Source organism: Drosophila takahashii, chromosome X (assembly GCF_030179915.1).
Source record: "Drosophila takahashii strain IR98-3 E-12201 chromosome X, DtakHiC1v2, whole genome shotgun sequence".
Taxonomy (NCBI): Eukaryota; Metazoa; Arthropoda; class Insecta; order Diptera; family Drosophilidae; genus Drosophila; species Drosophila takahashii.
This window is the reverse complement of record NC_091683.1, coordinates 12483609-12504428: the sequence shown is the minus strand read 5'-3', so window position 1 is coordinate 12504428 and position 20820 is coordinate 12483609. Positions and strand designations below refer to the sequence as shown.

The 20820-nt window shown below is 43.3% G+C and overlaps 6 protein-coding genes across 12 annotated transcripts in view; 5 read left to right on the top strand and 1 right to left on the bottom strand.

Annotated features, from left to right (window-relative positions):
* The window catches only part of Flo2 (flotillin-2), a 101626-nt gene that overhangs the window by 3648 nt on the left and 77158 nt on the right, over positions 1-20820 (bottom strand). For 2 of the 7 annotated variants that reach the window (XM_070219117.1, XM_017160447.3), the window contains exons 3-5: positions 7023-7210; positions 5589-5627; positions 4433-4541 (exon numbers count right to left, since the gene is read on the bottom strand). In XM_070219117.1, the coding sequence (XP_070075218.1) occupies positions 4433-4541; positions 5589-5627; positions 7023-7210 (336 nt within the window). Of the gene's footprint in view, positions 1-15; positions 36-242; positions 382-4432; positions 4572-5588; positions 5628-7022; positions 7217-20820 lie in introns of those variants that run through there. The other 5 variants (XM_070219120.1, XM_070219118.1, XM_070219119.1 and 2 more) reach the window with 5 other exon arrangements.
* Positions 2339-4038, top strand: LOC138913908 (uncharacterized). Its single transcript, XM_070219121.1, has one exon. The coding sequence runs from the start codon at positions 2517-2519 to the stop codon at positions 3699-3701; it is 1185 nt and encodes a 394-aa protein (XP_070075222.1). The 5' UTR covers positions 2339-2516; the 3' UTR covers positions 3702-4038.
* LOC108070107 (glucose dehydrogenase [FAD, quinone]) lies at positions 8042-12307 on the top strand. Its single transcript, XM_017160439.3, has 3 exons — positions 8042-8254; positions 9919-10358; positions 10470-12307. Exons 2-3 carry the CDS (start codon positions 9977-9979, stop codon positions 11966-11968), a joined length of 1881 nt encoding a protein of 626 aa, XP_017015928.2. The 5' UTR covers positions 8042-8254; positions 9919-9976; the 3' UTR covers positions 11969-12307.
* On the top strand, positions 12792-14845 carry Eo (Ecdysone oxidase). Its single transcript, XM_017160438.3, has one exon. The coding sequence runs from the start codon at positions 12827-12829 to the stop codon at positions 14765-14767; it is 1941 nt and encodes a 646-aa protein (XP_017015927.2). The 5' UTR covers positions 12792-12826; the 3' UTR covers positions 14768-14845.
* On the top strand, positions 15571-18112 carry LOC108070115 (glucose dehydrogenase [FAD, quinone]). The gene is made up of 2 exons (XM_017160453.3): positions 15571-16203; positions 16763-18112. The coding sequence occupies exons 1-2, from the start codon at positions 15584-15586 to the stop codon at positions 18042-18044; spliced, it is 1902 nt and encodes a 633-aa protein (XP_017015942.2). The 5' UTR covers positions 15571-15583; the 3' UTR covers positions 18045-18112.
* LOC108070117 (uncharacterized) lies at positions 19052-20298 on the top strand. The gene is made up of 2 exons (XM_017160455.3): positions 19052-19468; positions 19830-20298. Exons 1-2 carry the CDS (start codon positions 19084-19086, stop codon positions 19943-19945), a joined length of 501 nt encoding a protein of 166 aa, XP_017015944.2. The 5' UTR covers positions 19052-19083; the 3' UTR covers positions 19946-20298.

The window sequence follows — 20820 nt, the reverse complement described above, 5'->3', positions numbered from 1 at the left end:
TATCGGTGCACGTACTTAAATGGAAGGACAAATTGCTAATTTTTAGGAAATAAATTCGCTTTGGAAATGCCACTGTTGTGTTGATAAACAAATAAATATGTTTAAAAGATAAGAGTCTTGTTAGCTAGTTAGATAGTAAACCGACTATAAATGACCACTGTGTTTGGGGTGATGTCTGGTAAATGGGGCTTCATGGGGTGGCTATTTCTCCTTCTCTTTCCCCCTTTAATCGATGACCTTACCGCCTGACCACCAGCGAGGTGACGCCCACTATGAGGGCCACCTTGAAGACGCCCATCCACACGGCGGACATGTTGTCGAACAACTGTTCCAGTGGCCACCGAACGGGGCTCTACTTATTGGATTGCTATCTCTGCGCCGACACTATCTAACCATCTATCTTGCTGGCTTTTAATTAAATCACGCCCTGTTCTCTTCCACTTTTGACGTCATTTGTCGCAGTCTTATCGCTTATCAGTACACAGAGAAAAAAAAATACCAAAACTGGTCATCATTCGGGTATTTTTTCATATCAATTTTGGTCCCATATGTGGTCATACCAAAATGATATTTTCGAACATACCAAATTGGTATTTTCGAACATATTAATAAGGTATTTTTCATACAAGATTGTTATGATCTCATATCAAATTTTGCTACAAAATTTTGTATTGTATTTTCTCTAACTCAGAAAAGCATTCTGCCACGAAAAAAAAAATGTCTGCATGGCTCAGAGGCCAAGGTGCTAGGTCCTGATATTATTTTGTGCTCGGGGGAACGGGGTTCAAATCCCGCTCACAACACAACACAACTTTTTTTTTTTTTATTAGTAATCTTATCATATTAACTTTTTACCACAATTTTGTTCTTAATATTGTTAAGGAAATGTTAATTATGCGCCTTAAAAACTTTTTACTTTCTCTGCCTTAGCCGGTTTTGAACCGGGGTCCTCTCGCATCAGAGTCGGATGCGTTACCTATTGGGCCATCGCGACAAGTTACACGCGAGTATATTAGCTAAACTTGAATGTAAAATTAGCTCGTTTAAGCATGCTCAACTTGTAAGTGTGACCACAGCATATAAAGCGGTATAATACCAGAAATACAACAAAAATACAACTTTACAGCCATACTATTTTTTCGAAGACTTTTCGATGCCCCATTTGATATGAAAAACATATCAATCTTTGAAGTATTCATATTAATATGTTACGGATTCATATCAACATGGGTAATTGTTATGATTTCGTATCATATTGGTATGAATTCGTATTACATTTATATGGAAAAATTGATATGTACAAATTGAGGAGACAATATCAATCTGGTATTGTTCCATTTTTTTCTCTGTGTAGCAGTTGATAAGAGTGACGTCACTTCAGACTAGAGAAAAAGGGGTTCGAGCGGGAATTAATCGGATCGCATTGGTAGCACTGAGATCACAGCTGATTTCCTCGATGCGAAGGCCAGGTCTCCATGGCACCCGCAATTATTAATATATTAACTTTTGGCCTCCGACTATTCACACGCGATTGAACAAAAAAAAAAAGAAAAAGTAAAGCCAACAACCAGAGCGTCTCGCGATGCGCTTACAACTGACTGACTGACAGCTCAAATTGTCCGGAGACTCGGATTCGGATTCGGAATGGGTATATAGGTAAGGGAATCGGAATCGGTACTGGAATCGGGTACCGGCTCGCAAACTGAAATAGTAATCGCGCCGCCAAATGGAAACCGCCTTGAGGTCTCGAGCTTCTCGTAAACACACTATAGACTAGACTATTGTAAACTACATTCGTATAACGACTCGGGTTCGATGGGCCCATAAACCCTCGACTCGAGTTATGTTTAATTAAAAGCTGTAGATTGGCCATCAAGGTCGTGGACACGTCTGGGCAAATAGAACTGCGCAGAGTTGCGAATGCGAACTTGGAAATATAATATATATTATTACTTTAAAAATTAAGAACATTTTGAAGTACATTTATAATTTAATAATAGTCGGAAAAGTCAATTTTAAACAGGAAAATGATATGAACGATTAAGGTTATTAATTAGAATGTGAACGTTTAGCATGGCAAACGAGTTTCCTAAGGGGCTAGTCATCCGATCGCAGGTTAATCAATCATATCGAAACCCCAAGTAAATCTTGAGAATAATAATATTCAAGGCACATACCATTTTTCGCACTTATTATTTTGTATTATAGGCATAAACGGTCAATAAAATGGGAATAAAAAGTACATTTATAAAGAGAGATATCTCTGGAAAATTAAGTAGGAAGTAGGCGTTGTCCCTAACCTCTTTACACATTTCATTTTCCCGACCTCGAAAGGTTCAGTATCATTTTCCACTCCGACCGTAACGTACACCCAAAAATAAATCGTCTCACTCTCGCTACGGATCCAGTTACAGTATTCTTTCGTTTTTTTTCTTTAATAAATAAACACACAAAAATATAGTTTCTAACCCAGTTAATTCGATCAGTTGATATATTATCAAGACACAAAGGCTAAGATGTCTTCGCTCCGGCGGTCACATGGCGGCGGTCGTGATTTCCTGCAGGAGAACAAGCAGAATGTCTCGCGAATGGAGACGAATGGCAGATGCCTAGCGGCAGCCAATGCCCGTCGGGTGCCCCTGTGGCGTCCAGTGGTGCTCCACTACTCGGAGAAGCTGCGTCCCCATGGCCGCAATAGCCAGCTTCGTCCACGCCAGCAGCCCGCCCACGAGGCTCCCGATCTGCGCAGTGGTCTGGCCCAGCCATATGGCTTCAGGAACGAGCCGCGTCGAAGGATGCTACCTAATCAGGAGGTCCGAAGGGAGCAGGAGCGCCTGCAGGGCGGCTGGGAGGACCAGCAGAAGCAGAGGCCGGCGAAGAAGTGCTGCAACGGTTGCCACTGTCACCACGGTCAGGGTCACCAGGCCGAGACGGTGTCGCTGCATCAGGGTCACCAGGCCGAGATCGGATCATCCCATCAGGGTCACCATGCTGAGATGGGATCATCCCATCAGGGTCACCATGCTGAGATGGCATCTCCCCATCAGGGTCACCAAGCAGAAGCTTCAGCTGCTTATCAGGGTCACCAAACAGTGGAATCAGACGCCATAATATCCAAACAGGGCGAGGGTGATCAGGCCGATCGCGTTTCTATATCTTCCCGACTATCCCGTTTAAGTCGCCGCTCCCAAAGGATCGTCACTCAGAATTCCCAGGAGAACACCGATGTGGAGGCACCTTTAAGCGCCCGCAGCACTGCCTCCGCCAAGACCCTCAAGTCCAGGCGATCCGTTTCCCAGGAAAGTGTGCGCTCAAATGCCACCATCAAGTCCAACATTACGGTGGCCTCCAGGAGCACCACGGCCTCGAAGAGATCTCAGGTTAGTCGCAAGTCGCAGATGATGGAGGTAATGCCGCCTCCCACGCATCTGCAGGATCAGAAGGCTCCCGTGGAGAAGACACCACCGCCAGTTGCCTACGAGGGCTACACACCGTTGACCAGCAGCGAACGAAACGCTGCCCTCCAGGATGCCCACTTCAAGTACGGCAAGCTGGTCGAGGAATACAACCACCTGCCCGTTTCGGAGCCAACTTTGCGCGTGCGCAATCGAAAGATCGCCATCGAACGACAGCTGGACGAACTGGACTATGCCATCAATATGTTCGATCAGCCCCATTTGGATATGTATTACAAGAAGTAATGATCGCACCCCGCTTGTTGTTAGTTTCAAAGAACGTTGCCCATTTCCAAATTGAGTTGTTTGCCAAAAAAAAAGGCCCTTTGAAACTTGAAGCACACATAAAACTAATTCGAATACCAATCAAATGGTGGAAATCGCACAAATCAAAACTCTCAAATTAAAGAAAAGTAACTTATAATTCACTAAAACATGTAACTATAACAATGTCGAACGTAAAATTTAAAAAAAAACCCTAAGTATGATTAAAAACAAATGAATCGAATGAAAATTCGAACTGCATGAATATAAAATCAAATACAAAAATATATTTCAAAGCGACAAGATTCGTTAAGCTTAATTCATTTGTTTTGTTTTTATTGCTCTAAGCAAAAGCTCTTTAGTGGCACCCAAAAGTAGGCATCGATCTATTTAACTGAAGGCATTGTGAATAACTAAAATATAATAGAAATACAATTTAGTTTACAATGAGGTGACCCATAATATTAAGAATTAAAACCGGAATTCGAGGTTTATCTCTTAAAGTTAGTATGATTATAATTATATGATTTGACTATAAGGTTTGTAAATAGGTTTTGGTGACCCCGATTAATTTCTTTTTTAGGTTTTTTCGAATTAAGAAAGACAACTCTAAAATGTTTAATTAAAATCTATAAAAATATAATTAAATGTTCTCTAGTAATATTTTTGGGCACATAAAATCCCTATCAATCCCACTGTGCCCCAGTACTCACCCAATATGGCCCTCAGGTGTCCTTCGAGGGTCTGCAGGATCGTCTGCTTGATCTCCTTGACGCTCTTGCCCAGGAATTGCTCGCTGGCAGTGCCTAGAAGCTCGTCGGCCTGATGGTGGAAATAATAGACATTCATCATCTGTACGTGTGTGTGTGTGTGTTTGTGTGGGTGTGTGTGTGGATTGGTTGGGTGTGTGGGTATCACCATGTCGGTGTGCGTGTGTGTAAAAGGGCATTTTGTAGGTTCGATTGATTGATTTGTTAAATATATCGTTTTTTAATTTTGATCACGAGTTTGTTTTAGTTTATTTATTATGTTTTTTTTTGTTGTTTTGTCGATTTCATTTAAATTATAGTTCACCCACACACACGCACATGCACACATAGACAGAGCGACAGAGAGATATATTCATATATATATTTATAAGGTATTCATAGAGATATATATATATATAGAGCGATACATGGAGTATAACGGTAACAGCAGCAACCAGAGCAGTAACGGTAGCAGTAACGGTAGTGGAGCAGTAGAACAATTTAGATTTAAATGATTTTTGTTGGTTGAATGCATGTGTGTTTTGTTGTGTTGTGTTTTTTTTTTTTTTTTTGGTTTTTTGGTTAATTATAGTTGGTTTCGTTTACAGTTACAGTTAGTTGCGGATTAGTTTTATATATTTTTTTTGATGAGTTGAACGTTGAACGATCGGTCAGCAGGGTTTTTGGTCGATTTTTTGGTGGTGGTGAAAAGAAAGTAGAGAAAAAAGAGAGTAGAACACAGAGATCAACATGGTTTCGATTTTCGATATTTTCATTGTATTATTTTGCAGACTGTACTTTTCTTTCTCCTTCTTCTTCCTCCTCAGCTTCTGATGATGATGATTGAATGACTTCGATAAACGCAAAATGCATACGAAAAACGAATATATTTGAAAGCACATGCATTTAATATTAAATAATGGATCATGATCCCTTTTCGCTAAGTGTGTGAGTGGATGCGTGCGCGTGTGTGTGTGGGTGGGTGGGTGGTTAGGGTGCTTGATAATAAAAATGGATGTACAAATATTAATTTTAATTTTAATAAAGTTTTAAAAGGACACAAAACCAACGAGAATCGAACCCAGGATAGCAAATCAAATAAATGCAATAATAAACATACCTCGTCGTTATTATAATCGTTATGCTTATACGAAGATGACTGCAAAATCGAATGGAAATAATTAAGTAATAGAACATAATTTTGAGGCAGGCAAATCTTAGTATATAAATCGATCATAATTGCGACTAAACTGAAGGGTGAAGTGCAGTTTTTTTGTACTAATTGGTGCAGCATTCACTGATATTTGTGATTAGACAAGTTAAGTGTTTTGATGTTATATAAAGTTAAGTCACATTTTTAAAAAGTTTCGGAGCTGGTAAAAATTAGACATAAATAGAAATATTTAACGGACTTCACTCTTTAGAATAAAAATAAGTTAATTTCAAAGTTTCTTAATTTTCAAACATCTATAGATCTTTATAAAGATTTAGTAATCGAATAAAGGAATGAGTTGAAAATCAACAGATCCCGAAAACCAGTGATAGGATGATTAAACAATCAAATGGCTAAACCTTTGAAAGTGAGTTAAGATTAGAACAATAAAAGGAAAACATTAATTACGTTTTGGTAAACAATGAAGGAAACGTTGAGAAAAATATAATGAATAATACTACGACGAAACAGAATCAAGAGATGTGAGTGATTAATCAGGAAATCGAATTATAAATAATACATGATACTGTCCGGATCACGGATATGTCTGAAAAGTCAAGTAAATTCACGATATTCCGGTCACACAGTCACTGTCCAACACAGCCAACAAACTGAAGATAAACCTAAATAAAATAAGATAAAAAGGTAAGGGGAGTAAACCAATTTTTGCCTTTATTTCAACAAATCTAGTGGGAATATTGTAACAAATAATAATTTGATAATAAGTACCGAAGAAAAGGGACAAACAATTGAATAACTGAGATACAGCAAAACAAGGACATACAGGATACGGGGTGTTCGATGAGTTATACGTGTGGTTCTAGGGCTGCATCTATAGTATCTAGGTCTACGTGAGAGAGATCGTGAGATCGCAGGGCTGGATGATCGCAACTTACTTGGCGGTGGTCAGATTGAGAGCACTTGCTAGGCTAAATATGCATTCGATGGGGATGGAGGTTGGATTACTTGGGGGAATCGGGCGGGAAATGTACAAAACAAAGAGCCAAACATTCGATTAAAGTAAGTTCGATACGGATCGGTTATAGAGAAGATATGTACTATGTATATAAACGGGTGCAGGCAGGATACCGAATCGCTACATTCGGCACTCTAATCGGCTAAGAATATCGGGTACAACAAACCAACAGATCTTGCATACGAAACTCAGGAACTCAGTAACTCAGTAACTGAAAAACTCAAACTCGGGCAAGCTTCAATCACTTTCGCTCAGATTGGGGGGTGCAGAAGAGAAAAGGGTGGCCAGAGTAGCCACAAACGAGCGGAGATCGGGTGGGCAGAGCCATAAAAGGGTGTATCTACGGATTCGGTGGTGGATCGTACCTTCATGATCTTGCACTGGGCCACTCCGGTCACCGTCAGCGGAACGCCCTGGGAGGTCTCCACGTTCTCGCACATCGGATTGAGGGTCATCACGTTGAGGGAGAGTCGCTGCACATCGGTCACCAGCCACCACGCCCACGCCCAGCCGCCCACAATGGTGCGCTTCTTGGTCGATCCACAGCAGCCACCTGAAAGAAATGGTCAAAAATGGAAATATTGGTTATTTAATTGAAATAAATCACATTATTGATACTTTATTGTATCACTTAACGCTCATTAAAAGTATCTATTAAATGTATAATAAATATATGACAGCATTAACAGATAATGCTCAGCATTTTTAGAAAAAATATATTTTTTGACCAATTTTTGCATTTTTTTATTTTGCGAAATATGGTCAAAAATTAAAGTTGCAGTGTTTTAAATGCCTATCGATTGGGAATTGTATTATAAGTTCATGGAGGTATGATATTCTTTAGTCCAACCTTGCTTGGCACCCTTTTAGGGCGAGAAACGAAGTAACCATGACTTAGCACTTACTCTTGATTAAAAAATGGTTCATAGGTCTTTGAAAATATTTTCCATAGTCTACCTCCCTTTTTCAGCTCTTTCGACGGCGGGCAAGTGACGTCACACGAACAGTGACCCACAAAAAGGTGTTGTCAGCGAGCCCGTCACCTGGGAAGATCGTGGAGCTTTTGGCTCAGGTGGTCAGTTGACCAAATAGTAAGAGTGAAAGCATTTCGCCGAACCGTGCGTTTGGTGGTATATAATAAGTGATGGCTACGTGCCGGCAAACACGTCACAAGGTCCAAAAGTCGAAAAGTCCATATGGTATCGTATTGTATCCAGCCACACAGGAAGTGATTGTCATTGCCCATTTACAGTGGACAAAACTAACGGTCGGGCTGGCCAAAAGGGCACAATTCTGCGCTCCCCGGTGAGCCGAAAAGAGAAGAGCCGAAGAAAGAGAGTGGGATAGAGAGGCGCTACCATCTTTAGCGGTATCTTCGGCCTTTCTTTCTTCAGTTGCTAAGCGAACCTCAAAGCGTGAGGTCGTTTTTCGAAGCTCCGCCTAGGGAATTTAACGAAAAGCGCCTGAAAAGCGCGCACGCATGCGCAGACCGAAAGAAAGAAGAAAGAGGAGTAAAAGAAAAGAAAGAAAGTGCGCACGAAAATAAAAACAAACAAATCGCGCTAAGGAATTTGAGAATTCTTATTTCGTTTCTCAAGTGAGTAAAGAGAGAAGAGAGCGAAACAACAAAAAAAAGTGTGCCAAGCGCGAAAATCGTAAAAAAAGAAAAGAAATCAAAGTCAAACAAGAAGAATCGGGGCTCCAAAAAAGAATACGCACAGCAATTCTCCAACGCCTACGCAGAAGCTTTCTCAACGAAAGTGATTCATGTGTTATGCATTTCTCTTTGCCAACTGTTTGCCGAATCGTTTAGCAGACTATTTTCCCGGTGCATTTGAAGTTTTTTTTTGTCTGTGTAGATGGTTTTTTTTTTGTTTTTTTTAATACCTTGAACTTGATCTGTGGGCACATTCAACTCTTACAACCAGTTTGCAACAACAACAACAACAGCAGCCGAACAGCAGGAACAACAACAAGTTTTGTAATTGCCATTGACTGAAAAAAAAAAGAAAGAAAAAAAAACAGCAACATCTGTAACAGCCTCTAATGGTTACTAGACTTTTTATTATGCAAAAGATTAGCAAGAGGAAATGTTTTTCTCACTCTCTTCCTCTCTTAGCTTCTGCTCACTGTTAAGATCAATCGAAAAACAGTCACACCTACAGTAACTCTGTTTTTTTTTTGGGGGAAAGAAGTTTTTTTTTTTAAATATAAAAATGAATTATTAGCTTACTTATAATTAGTTCTTTTTGTTTTGAAATTTTTATTAGAATACAAGAATATCAAATAGTTTAAAACATTATTTCTTTGTTCTAATAAAAGCTGCAATAACTTTTTATTAGTTACTTTTCCAATATCCGTAAAAATGCTTACTATTAATTAAATTAATTTGTGTATTATTTAAAAAAAAACTTTTTTTGTTCATGCTAAAGAAGCTGCACTGTATCCAGGCAAACTGGTTGCAAGTGAGAGGACTACGTGTGAGTGAGTGTGCATCGCAATTGTTGCATGCCGTTGGACCGGGAGTGAAAAGTTGCTAGCTGCGGCTTTTTCAGTATTATTTATTTTTTTTTTTCTTTCGCTGGCTGCCCAGTAAAGTTTTATAATAGACTGGGAGATTTCACTTTTATGTGGGAGGCATCACACTTCTCCCCTCGAAAAACCAACCATTTGAACACCTATTTTACATTCCAAAACACTGGGTTTATGAAAAGCATATGAAAGATCATTAAGAAAAATGGTTTAAAACGGGTTCGATAGCCAAATTAAATTTAACTTAGGAGGTACTGCAATTTTACACGAATGGTTGGCTATTAAAAAAGCATTACTTATTAACATAGCTAAAATAATAAATTATGTTGTACGATCCGCTAATCCATACCCCTTTCATAAGTAATTTTTCCAAACCGACGAACCAAAAGAACATTTTATGGCCCCGAGAAATGAGGGTTGATTGTTAGTATCAACAAATAGGCTAATAGATTTGTAAATCACGATTATCTTGGGTCGTAATACTTCACAGAGACGCAGCCAAATGAATGCATAACAAATGCAAGTTACGAAATCGTCGCGATCAATGCGATGCGATACCATACGATACGATCGTGATCAAAATATTGAGTATGAAAATCGCACCCTATAACCCGATTACATACGAAATGTCCAAGTAACTTTTCATGTCATGTCCGCTAGTCTCCCTGTTCCCTGAAACCCACCACTTCTTTTCCCAAAAAAGTTAAAACTTTTCAATTTGCATTGCAGCCACGTTCCATCCGAAAATCGGTCGAGCGATCGGCGACCTATTTGATATACCCCAAAAATGAGCTCGGCGATCGTTGGAGCCGCCTCGGCCATCGGGGGAGCGGTGACGGCGGCCACCAGCAACAGTTGGTTCATCCCCATGCTGATGGCAGCGGTGGCCTATTTCCAGTACGAGGAGATCATCGATCCGGAGTCCAAGCCCAGCGATATCGGCGGCGAGGATATCCTCGATCACTATGACTTCATAGTGATAGGCGCCGGTTCGGCGGGTGCGGTGGTGGCGAATCGACTGACGGAGGTCGAGAACTGGAACGTCCTGCTGCTGGAGGCCGGCGGCGATGAGACGGAACTCACGGACGTGCCCCTCATGGCTGGCTACCTGCAGCTCTCCAAGATCGACTGGCAGTACAAGACGGAACCGTCGGGCACCTCGTGTTTGGGTGAGTTCTTCTGCTTGACAGCGTACGTGAGCGTTTTGACTCAGCGCAGCGGCAGAGAAATTGCTTACTTGCCTCTACTGGCCACCACTGATGAAAAACCTTTTTTTCCAGCCATGCAGGGAGGTCGTTGCAATTGGCCCCGTGGCAAAGTGCTCGGCGGATCGTCGGTTCTGAACTACATGCTCTATTTGCGGGGCTCGAAGCACGACTACGACAACTGGGAGGCTTTGGGCAATCCCAGTTGGTCCTACCGCGATGCCCTGTACTACTTCAAGAAGTCGGAGGACAACACCAATCAGTATCTGGCCAATACGCCCTATCATGCCACCGGCGGTTATTTGACGGTGGGCGAGGCTCCGTATCACACTCCCTTGGCGGCCAGCTTCGTGGAGGCGGGCGTGGAGATGGGCTACGAGAATAGGGATCTGAATGGCGAGAAGATGACCGGTTTTATGATAGCCCAGGGAACGACGAGGCGTGGATCAAGGTGCTCCACCTCGAAGGCCTTTTTGAGGCCCGCTCGCCTGCGTTCCAATCTGCACATCTCGATGAACTCGCATGTCACGCGCATTATGATCGACCCTGTGACGAAGCTGGCCTTCGGCGTGGAGTTTGTCAAGGACCAGAAGCTCTACCATGTGCGTGCCACCAAGGAGGTGGTTTTATCCGGTGGTTCGGTCAACAGTCCCCAGCTGCTGATGCTCAGTGGCGTGGGTCCGCGCAAGGAGCTGGCCAAGCATCGGATACCGCTGATCAAGGAGCTGAGTGTGGGCGAGAACCTGCAGGATCACATCGGACTGGGCGGTTTGACCTTCCTCGTGAATCAGCCCGTTTCCATAGTGGAGAACCGATTCCACACCATGTCAACGGTGCTGCAGTACGCCGTCTTCGGCCAGGGACCCCTGACCATTCTGGGCGGCGTCGAGGGACTGGCCTATGTGAACACCAAGTATGCGAACAGCTCGCTGGACTGGCCGGACATAGAGTTCCATTTCGTCTCGGGTTCCACGAATTCCGATGGAGGATCCCAGCTGCGCAAGGCCCATGGGCTAACGGAGGCTTTCTACCGGGCGGTCTTTGAGCCCATCAACAATCGAGATGCCTGGAGCATCATACCCATGCTGCTGAGACCGCGCAGCGTGGGAAACATTCGGCTAAGGAGCGGCAATCCCTTCGATTATCCGTATATATTCCCCAACTACCTGACCGATGACCTGGACATGAAGACCCTGATCGAGGGCGTCAAGATAGCGGTGGCCCTGTCGCGAACCAAGGCGATGCAGCGTTTTGGTTCTCGGATCTCGAGCATTCGATGGCCCGGATGCGAGCAGGTGCCCCTCTTCACCGACGCCTTCTGGGAGTGCATGGTGAGGCGGTACACGTCCACCATCTACCATCCGGTGGGCACCTGCAAGATGGGTCCCTACTGGGACAAGGACGCCGTTGTGGACGCCAAACTGAGGGTCTACGGGATCCGAGGGCTGCGCGTCATCGATGCCAGTATTATGCCCAAACTGGTCTCGGCCAACACGAATGCGCCGGTCATCATGATCGCCGAGAAGGGCAGCGACATGATCAAGGAGTTCTGGATCAAGAACACCATCGTATGATTATGATTATGATTCTGAGAAGGAGGAAGTTCTGGTTTCCACGAGCTGATTTCTCAATGGAACTTTAATAAGGTTTCTAAAAATCAGTTCTTGGAAACCCGGCTTTATCCATTGAATGCCTGAGTATGCGTCTGACTATCGTGAGTGTTTAAGTGTCTGAACTGAGTGTGTGAATGCCTGAGTGAGTGTCTTAGAAATAGAGCTGATTGAACGACCCATCAAAAATTAATTATACCGAACTTAACTCGTCCCACTTTTTTTTTTAGAAGTATTTTTATAAGCACGCCCATGTATTTATTTTAATTTTATGTGAACGCAATAAACAATTGAAAAACATAATTTCCTCGGTTTATTGGTCTTTCAATAATCAGAACTTTTATCGATAACACCCAACTTAATAAGTGGAACATTCTTGATAAGTTTCTAGATATCGTTTGGGATCATAAATTGTGTAGGCTAATCATGACACCGAACGAAATGCAAGCACTTCTATAGAACTCCCTAAATGATGCTTAATTAAATCATTTTAAAGGCCTGACAATACAAGAACACCTGTGTTTAAATACAACTCATTTGCTAGTCAAGTTTCTTGCTTCAAGCGCCACCTGTTGGCCGGGGCCTCAAGCCTGAGAGCTATAAATATATATGGGCTTGATGTTTTGAATGTTTGCTTTCGGGTTTTTATGGCTGGCAAACAGAAAGCAGTCCGAAATATTAAGTAAAAGCGGGCAGGGTAAATGCAAGTATATTTTCTCGTTGATACGGTTATCGTGCGCGACATTCTTTTAATTGTTGAAAAGTTAAAAAGTTGAATTCATTGGCTGGATTTCATTAGTGTTGAACGTAAATCAGCGGAAGATGGTGGTCGTCGGTCAGCGGGCACACGAACCGCGCTTAGCGGGTGCGCGAACCATACTCCCTATACTCTGTCTTTTTGGCGCCCTAATTGATCCGTCGATGGGTCAATTCTACTCGGTGGACAGCAGTGGCCTGGGCATTTCCCTGATGCAATCGGTGGCCGCGGCCCTGAATGCCTCCAGTCTCTCGCTGGCCAACAACACCGCCTGGCCGGAGCAGCACGATCCACTGGGGATCGAGAGCTATGACTATATCGTAGTGGGAGCTGGCAGTGCTGGCTCCATAGTGGCCAGTCGTCTGAGTGAGCGGTGCCAGCTGAGGGTCCTTCTGCTGGAGGAGGGACAACTGCCGCCGCTGGAGTCGGAAATATTCAGCCTCACTGCTGCACTGCATCACGATGCGAGGTACATGTTCCTGGAGGAGGCCGTTCCCAATACCAAATGCTGCCAGGCAATGGCCACCGGTCATGGGTGCGTCTGGTGGCATGGACGCATGATGGGCGGCGGTGGAGCCATAAATGGCAATATCTACATACCCGGCAGTCGGGAGAACTTCCGGCAATGGAACACAACCGGCTGGGATTGGCCAGAGGTCCAGAAGATTTACTCCCGCCTCCAGCGACGCCTGAATGTCTCTTACCTCCAGGCCAATAGTCTCAACCAGAAGTTGGCCAACCTGATTTACTCCGCTGCCTCGGAGGTGGGTGTTCCGCGAATGAAACAGCCTTTGATAGCGGGTTCCTCCTTTGGCTACACCCATCGTGTTCCGGTTACCGTAAACCAGGGACGTCGAGCCAGCAGTGGTCGCCTGTATTTGGCCAACGATCGCGTGAATAGGAGAGCCAATCTCAAGGTGATACGAGGAGCCCAAGTTCAGAGGGTGCTACTCAACGCGGAGGGAAACCAGGCCACGGGAGTAAGATATACCCTAAATGGTATGGAATATACAGCAAAGGCCTCAGAGGAAGTGATCCTGAGTGCAGGAACCCTGAATTCCGCCAAGTTACTGCTCCTATCGGGCATCGGTCCTCGCGAGGAGCTGGAAACTTGGAATATAACCACCCATCAGGATCTGCCGGTGGGTCGGAATCTCCAGGATCACGGAATGCTGCCGCTCTTCCTACTCTTCGGCTCCCAGTGTGCCGTAAATAGTACTCGCGAGCCCACAGATGATCCCTATGCTCCTGTTTCTATTACCAAATATCTGCTGGAAAATCAGGAAGGTCCCTTGGCCAGCGGTTTCTACATGATGGGCTACATCAACTCCAGTTCACCCGGATCCAGTCGAGGTGAACCCGATCTCCATGTGGTGGCCCACACGCTGTTGCCCAAAGGAAGCTCGGGTAGCTTTGGCTACCTGGGCTTTCGGCCCGAATTGATCGCAGCTCAGGCGGATGCCCTGAAAAAATGGGATATGCTGCAGATAATGGGCTCCCTACTGCGTCCCTTGGCACGCGGAAGTGTGAGTCTGTCGAGCAGGAATGCCTCGGATCAGGCACGAATCGAAAATCACTATGGCGAGGATCTGGAGGATCAGCGGACCCTGCTGCGCTATGTGAGATACGTTCAGAGGTTGGCCAAAACCCGAGCCTTCCGTCGTTGTGGTCTGCGTCTTTGGCTGCCGCCCCTCGAGGAATGCGATGTGCTGACCCCTGATTCCGATGATTACTGGCTGTGCTACGTGCGTTACATCTATGTGGGCGCCTGGCATTCCGTGGGCACCTGTCGCATGGCTTCTAGGAAGGATTCCCCCGATGGAGGCGTGGTGGATGAGCGACTGAGGGTTCATGGTGTCCGAGGTCTTCGCGTCGTGGATGCCAGCATTATGCCGGAATTACCAGCTGGCAACTCCAATGGACCCGCAATGATGATCGGCGAGAAGGGGGCGCAAATGATCCTCGAGGATCGACAGGTGGACAATGAGGTGGTCCAGGAGTGCTGATTTATACTTATACATTTCCTAAGAACCCGACTTTAAAAAACTATTAGCTTTGTAATAACCTATATTGTATTACCAAAACTGTAAATATATTGTTTTTATTGTTTTATAAGGAATGTAAAGCTTTGAGATATGAGCAAGCATTTAACTGCTTTCCAAAAAAAAAAAAACCGTTTTTTCGATAAAACAAAACAGATTTTCGCCAAAACAAAGGAAATATTGATCTAAATATGGATTGTCATACCTTTCTGAACTCGTAATTAAATTTACAATCGATTGGCATTTAAGCATAGACAATTTATTTTTTTTGCCATTTTTCGCAAAAAATCATGATGTACCCCCTTATAAAAATAATGAAAATTGGCAAAAATTGTACTTTCCCAAAATCACACGAAAAGTGTTATGGATTTATTGATAATTTTGTTCTCTGTTCAAAACAGTTTTTATTTTTGGTGTAGGACCATTTTTGGCCAAGTTACAGCAAAAAAACATAGGGAAAAATTCTAATTTTTACCAAAAACCCAGATCCCGAATTTTGAAGTTATTTTGTTGATTTTTATAAGGCTTTGTTTTCATTTTTAAGAAAGATATTAAACGTTTTGTTTATGATATTTTCTTTTGTAGCCAAGTGTTAACCTCTAAGTAGCTGGGATTGCAGAAGCCAATGTTTGGCACATTGGTCAATGCACTTATAGAAACCGTGGCTTTTGTGGGTCAGCGAATTTCGATTTTAGCTGGATCAGCTGGATTGTAATATAGTAATCCCATCGCAATTGTATCCAAACTCAGTCCCAGTCAGTTGTCAGTTGTATTTTCACAATGACGGCGATCAACACGTTCGTGGCGATGTGGCGGTTCCTGCTGACCCTCGGCCCCTCGGCCATGGTCATCCTGCTGCTGAACAAGGGGATCCTCGACCAGAGGCCGGATATTGTGGACGAACCGCATCGCGTGCGCTCCATACAAATCGAGAATCTTCGCAGTTCCTACGATTTCATTGTGATTGGCGGTGGTTCGGCGGGTTGTGTGCTGGCCGCCCGCCTTTCGGAGAATCCCGAGTGGAGTGTCCTGCTCCTGGAGGCTGGCGGGGATGAGCCACTGCTCATCGATTTGCCACAATTGTATCCCGTGTTCCAGCGAAGCCCCTGGGACTGGAAGTACTCGACGGAGCCCTCGGATCGCTACTGCCTGGCCATGGAGGATCAGAGGTGTTTCTGGCCCAGGGGCAAGGTCCTCGGGGGCTGCAGCTCCATCAATGCGATGATGTATATCCGGGGCAATCGGCGGGACTACGATCACTGGTCGGAACTGGGCAATCCCGGCTGGGACTATGCCAATGTGCTGCACTACTTCCGCAAGGCGGAGGACATGCGGGTTCCGGGATTCGAACAGAATCCCTACCACGGACACGGCGGTCCCATTTCCGTGGAGAGATACAGGTAATACGGTGGAAAACATTATTGGCTATCAACTATACTGATAGGAAAAACGTAGTAACTCCATTAATTTCGCTTTCAATCTAACTACTTTCTTTAATATAAAATTAATATCAAATATGGAAATTAAAAACTTAACATTTATAGTTTATTATAGGATTTTTAACTTTAATTCAATTAAAAAGTACCTGAATAAAATGTAGTTAATTTGCTTTGATTTTGCAAATATTTCGATTTATATTAGTTTTAAATATGAAAATTATAAAATTAAACTTTTATAGAATATTTTAGGATTTAGAAGTTTAATTTGTATATTAAATTAAACAATTTAAAACATTAGGTTCAAAAGTTTAAATTCAAAGGTTTAATATTTTATTATTTGTAAAACATTATTCTTAGCATTGGAATTCAAGAGAACTTAGTAAAGATGAAATTATTTTCAAAAAATCCAAATTGGTTTAAGCTTGAATATAATTTAGTAGTTTAGATAAAAATGTATCTTTAATTAAAGATTAGCAGTATAAGAATGCTTTCTAATTTTCCGAAACCCCTTTTATTCCAGATTTCCCTCTCCCCTGCTGGACATCTTCATGCGGGCTGCCCACCAGCTGGGCATGGTGAACCAGGAGGGGGACTTCAATGGTCGTTCCCAGACGGGATTTGCCCCGCCCCATGGAACACTGAGGGATGGCCTGCGTTGCAGTGCCAACAAGGGCTACCTGCGACGCAGTTGGCAGCGTCCCAACTTGGATATTGTCCTGAAGGCCTTTGTGGAGCGCATCCTCATCGATCCGCAGTCCCATCGAGCAGTCGGCGTGAGCTTCGAGTACGGGCTCCTCAAGCATTCGGTGGCTGCCTCAAAGGAGGTAATCTTATCCGCCGGCGCCTTGGCCAGTCCCCAGCTGCTGATGGTCAGCGGTGTGGGTCCCAGGGAGCAGCTGGAACCGCTGGGCATCCCGGTGCTGCAGCACCTGGCCGGCGTGGGCGGGAATCTGCAGGATCACATCTCCACCTCGGGCGCCATCTACACCTTCGACGGTGGCCAGCAGCGGCACTTGTCCTTCATCGTGCCCGAAATGATGAACGAGCAGGCGGTGGAGGACTTCCTGGAGCGGCGCGACAGCTTCTTCTACGCCATGCCCGTCAGCGAGGTGATGGGCTTCTACAGCACTCGCTACCAGGATCCCCGCCTGGACTGGCCCGACGTCCAGCTCTTCATGGGCAGCTATGGCTATGGGGCCGATGGTGGGATGGTGGGTCGCCGGGGAGCCGCCATCACGCTGGAGAATTACGCCGAGACCTTTGAGCCGGTGCTCTATCAGGATTCCTTTGTCATAGCCCCACTGCTGATGCGTCCACGCTCGCGGGGATTCCTTCAGTTGCGCTCCGCCGACCCGAAAGTGCATCCCCTGATCCATGCCAACTACTACGACGATCCGCACGACATGGCCGTGATGGTGGAGGGTCTGAAGCTGGCCCATCGCCTCAGCCAAACGCCGGTGATGCAGTCCCTGAATGCCACCATGAACATCTACGAGTGGCGCAACTGCCCCGAGGTGGAGTACTTGAGCGACGCCTTCTGGGAGTGCCTGGCCAGGTTCTACTCGCAGACGATCTACCATCCGGTGGGCACCTGCAAAATGGCCCCCGTCTCGGATCCCACCGGCGTCGTGGATCCCCGTCTGCGGGTCCGGGGAATGCGGGGACTGCGGGTCATCGATGCGAGCATTATGCCCACCATTCCCACGGGCAACACCAATGCTCCGACCTTGATGCTCGCCGAGAGGGGAGCGGATATCATCAAGGAGGATTGGCGGCACTACCGAGACGGCGGTTGGAGTTAGGCACTACTATACCATTTTTACATTTATTAAAAAAAAAATAATAATAAATTGTAAACTGAGAAAAATAACCAATTACATTGTACTTAAATTGAGAACAGTTGTTTTGAAAACCGTTCAAGCAGAAATAATACCACTTTCAGTTGAATTTTCTCTACATTTCAAGCTGATTTTGTTCCATTTTCAAGCTAATTTTATCTTTAATTCGAAAAAAGACGGAAATTTCAGAAAAAGGGCTATAGCTACTTGGTTTGATATTCTTATCCCCTCTATAGAATTTTGTTTTAATTTAATTGAAATTGATCTCTCTGTGTAGCTCTATTAAAGCTTAGTATAAAAAATCCTCAACAGAAATTTTAAATTTCCTTAATTGACTGCCTAGCTCACGCAACAAGAGAACCTTTATAAATAAACATTTCGTTTTGCGGGCATGGGAAGATATTTATGAAAATAAGATAAGCCCTTCGAGAAGTTGCAAATAATGGCACACATATGGCATTGGAACGAAGTCGGCCACTGTGATTAGCAATCCATAGGTACACATATACCTATATCAATTGCAATTGTATAAACTATCCATTGTTGCCATTCCGACAGGTCAGCTAATTTGCTTTGGTAATGATCTTGGCATTCATTTGACTCTTGGTGCAGCTAGTTTTCCATTTCCATTCCCATTTTCAATTCAATTCGTTTAATTTTCCATTTATGCTTTTTTGCTCTTTTTAACAGCGATCGCTTGAAGTAGCATTTCCCAGCGCTCTGAACTTTTGCAATGTTGTGGTGATTATTTATGATATTTTATTCAGTATTTATTTTTATAGGGGGGTATATTGGTGTTTCTATCTGTTTGTGACAAATCTTTTTATGATATAAAAAATAAAATGGTATGTGGTATATTTCATTTAAAGTGTTGTAAGTATTTTGGGACTTTTAAAAAATATTTTCTGATAACTAAGGAGTATCTCGGCGTTCTATCAATCATATGAAGGCATTGTTCTCAATCGTTTTCTGCCCGTAATTTATGAGCGGCCACTGAACTTAAATGGCAAATGGCAGCGTGCAAAGCTTACGGGTTTTACCAGTTTGGGTGCCTCAGTGGGCCATGGCTTTGCTTTGGGCTTTGCTTTGGAATCGGAAAAGGTTTTCGAGACTTTTCATGCGAGTGCGCGTTTGGCGAGCGGGTCAGTTCACGTCCGCCACTGATCGCAAGATGACGCTCCCGGTGCAGCCACCCAAGTGGATATTACTGATGGCAATCCTGGTGCTCCTGGGCTTCAGCCGCCTGGCCTCAGCCTCGGCCAAACCGCAGCAGTTTCTGCTGGCCGAGGATTTGGTAACGGGAACGGGCACGGCTTCCGGAACTGGAACAGGAACCGGAACTGGAACTGCAACCGGAAATGCAGCTGATCCCCTTAACGATCCTTCGGGTAGGTGTTTATAATATATCGTAATATTTGAAAAGTTGTATTATATAAATTCTATCGGGATGTTGTAAGACCCTGCTTTTAAGGTGCCAGGACCTAAACATCCAAATATTTATTAAAAACTTTTAAAAATTCTAGTATCCTCTCATCTTACAAAAACTATTTCTGATAAAAATGTTTAAAAAATTTTAAAATTTAATTAATTAATTTAATTTTATAAATATTTGCAATGCCCAAAAAAGGAATTCTGTTAAGATCTTTAGTCTTTTTTTTTAATATACCTTATTAAAAATATATATTTATAAAAGTTTTTGTAACCTCTTAAGGTCTTTAAATATTTTTGTGATCTGTTTTTTTTTTGCAGATCTAAGTGCTGGTCTCAATTTCGCCCCCGTTGGCAATCTGATTGCGGCAGCTGCGAATGCCGTACCCCCTGCCCCCATTCAATTTATTCGCACGGCCATGAACAGCGGGCTCTGACCGCCAGGTGGCGCTAACCTGGATTCTTGGCCACCCCAAAATTAATTGTCTCTAATTTTGAAGCGCCTTTTTAAGCACCACTTTTAATTACTTTGTTAAGCGTTTATTTTTTTTTGGCGATTTTTTTTGTTTTGTTTTTGGAAGTAAGCTTGTTTTGTTTTTGTTTGTTGTCTTTATGTGTGTTTGTGCTGAGCTAAGTGGCTATATAAATGACTTTATGATACTTGTTCTATCTGGTTATGACTTTTTGGAGCGATAAAAAGTGTGCAATTGGGGGCCTCAGCCTCAAAAGCTATTCTTGTTATCTGGATCTGTTATCGGGGAATTCTCTATTCTATATCTTTCACTTTTTTAATCTAAATCGGTTTGAGCTTTTTAAAAGTCTCAAAAAAACGAACATAAAGACCGATGTACAGTGAAACAAATGTGTTTTATTTCAAAAATAGGTACAAATTATTATTAATTATTAGACAATTAATGATAAATTGATTGTCAAAGTATTTCGCAACAATAATAAACGGAAACATATGTGTATATGTTTTATTGGATGAAAATATGCTTACTTCATCCTGAATGTGACAGTGATAGCGATCGGAAAATATATAAAGTAATTGGAAGAATGTAGTTCAAATGAGCTTGCAACTGAGATGAAGTAGGGGTTACCTCCTCTTTCAGAACTGGATCCCGTCACTCGAACTGTTGTCGATTGCGTTTTTACTTCTCATGGTGATGATGCCGATACACAAGCAGAAAAATGTACAAATAACTACAACAAAATTTTAAAAAACTGATTTTCATATTTTAATTTCTATCAACGATTTAATTTCAAATTATCATTTTTATCCATTTTAAGTACAAAATACCTAATGATATTA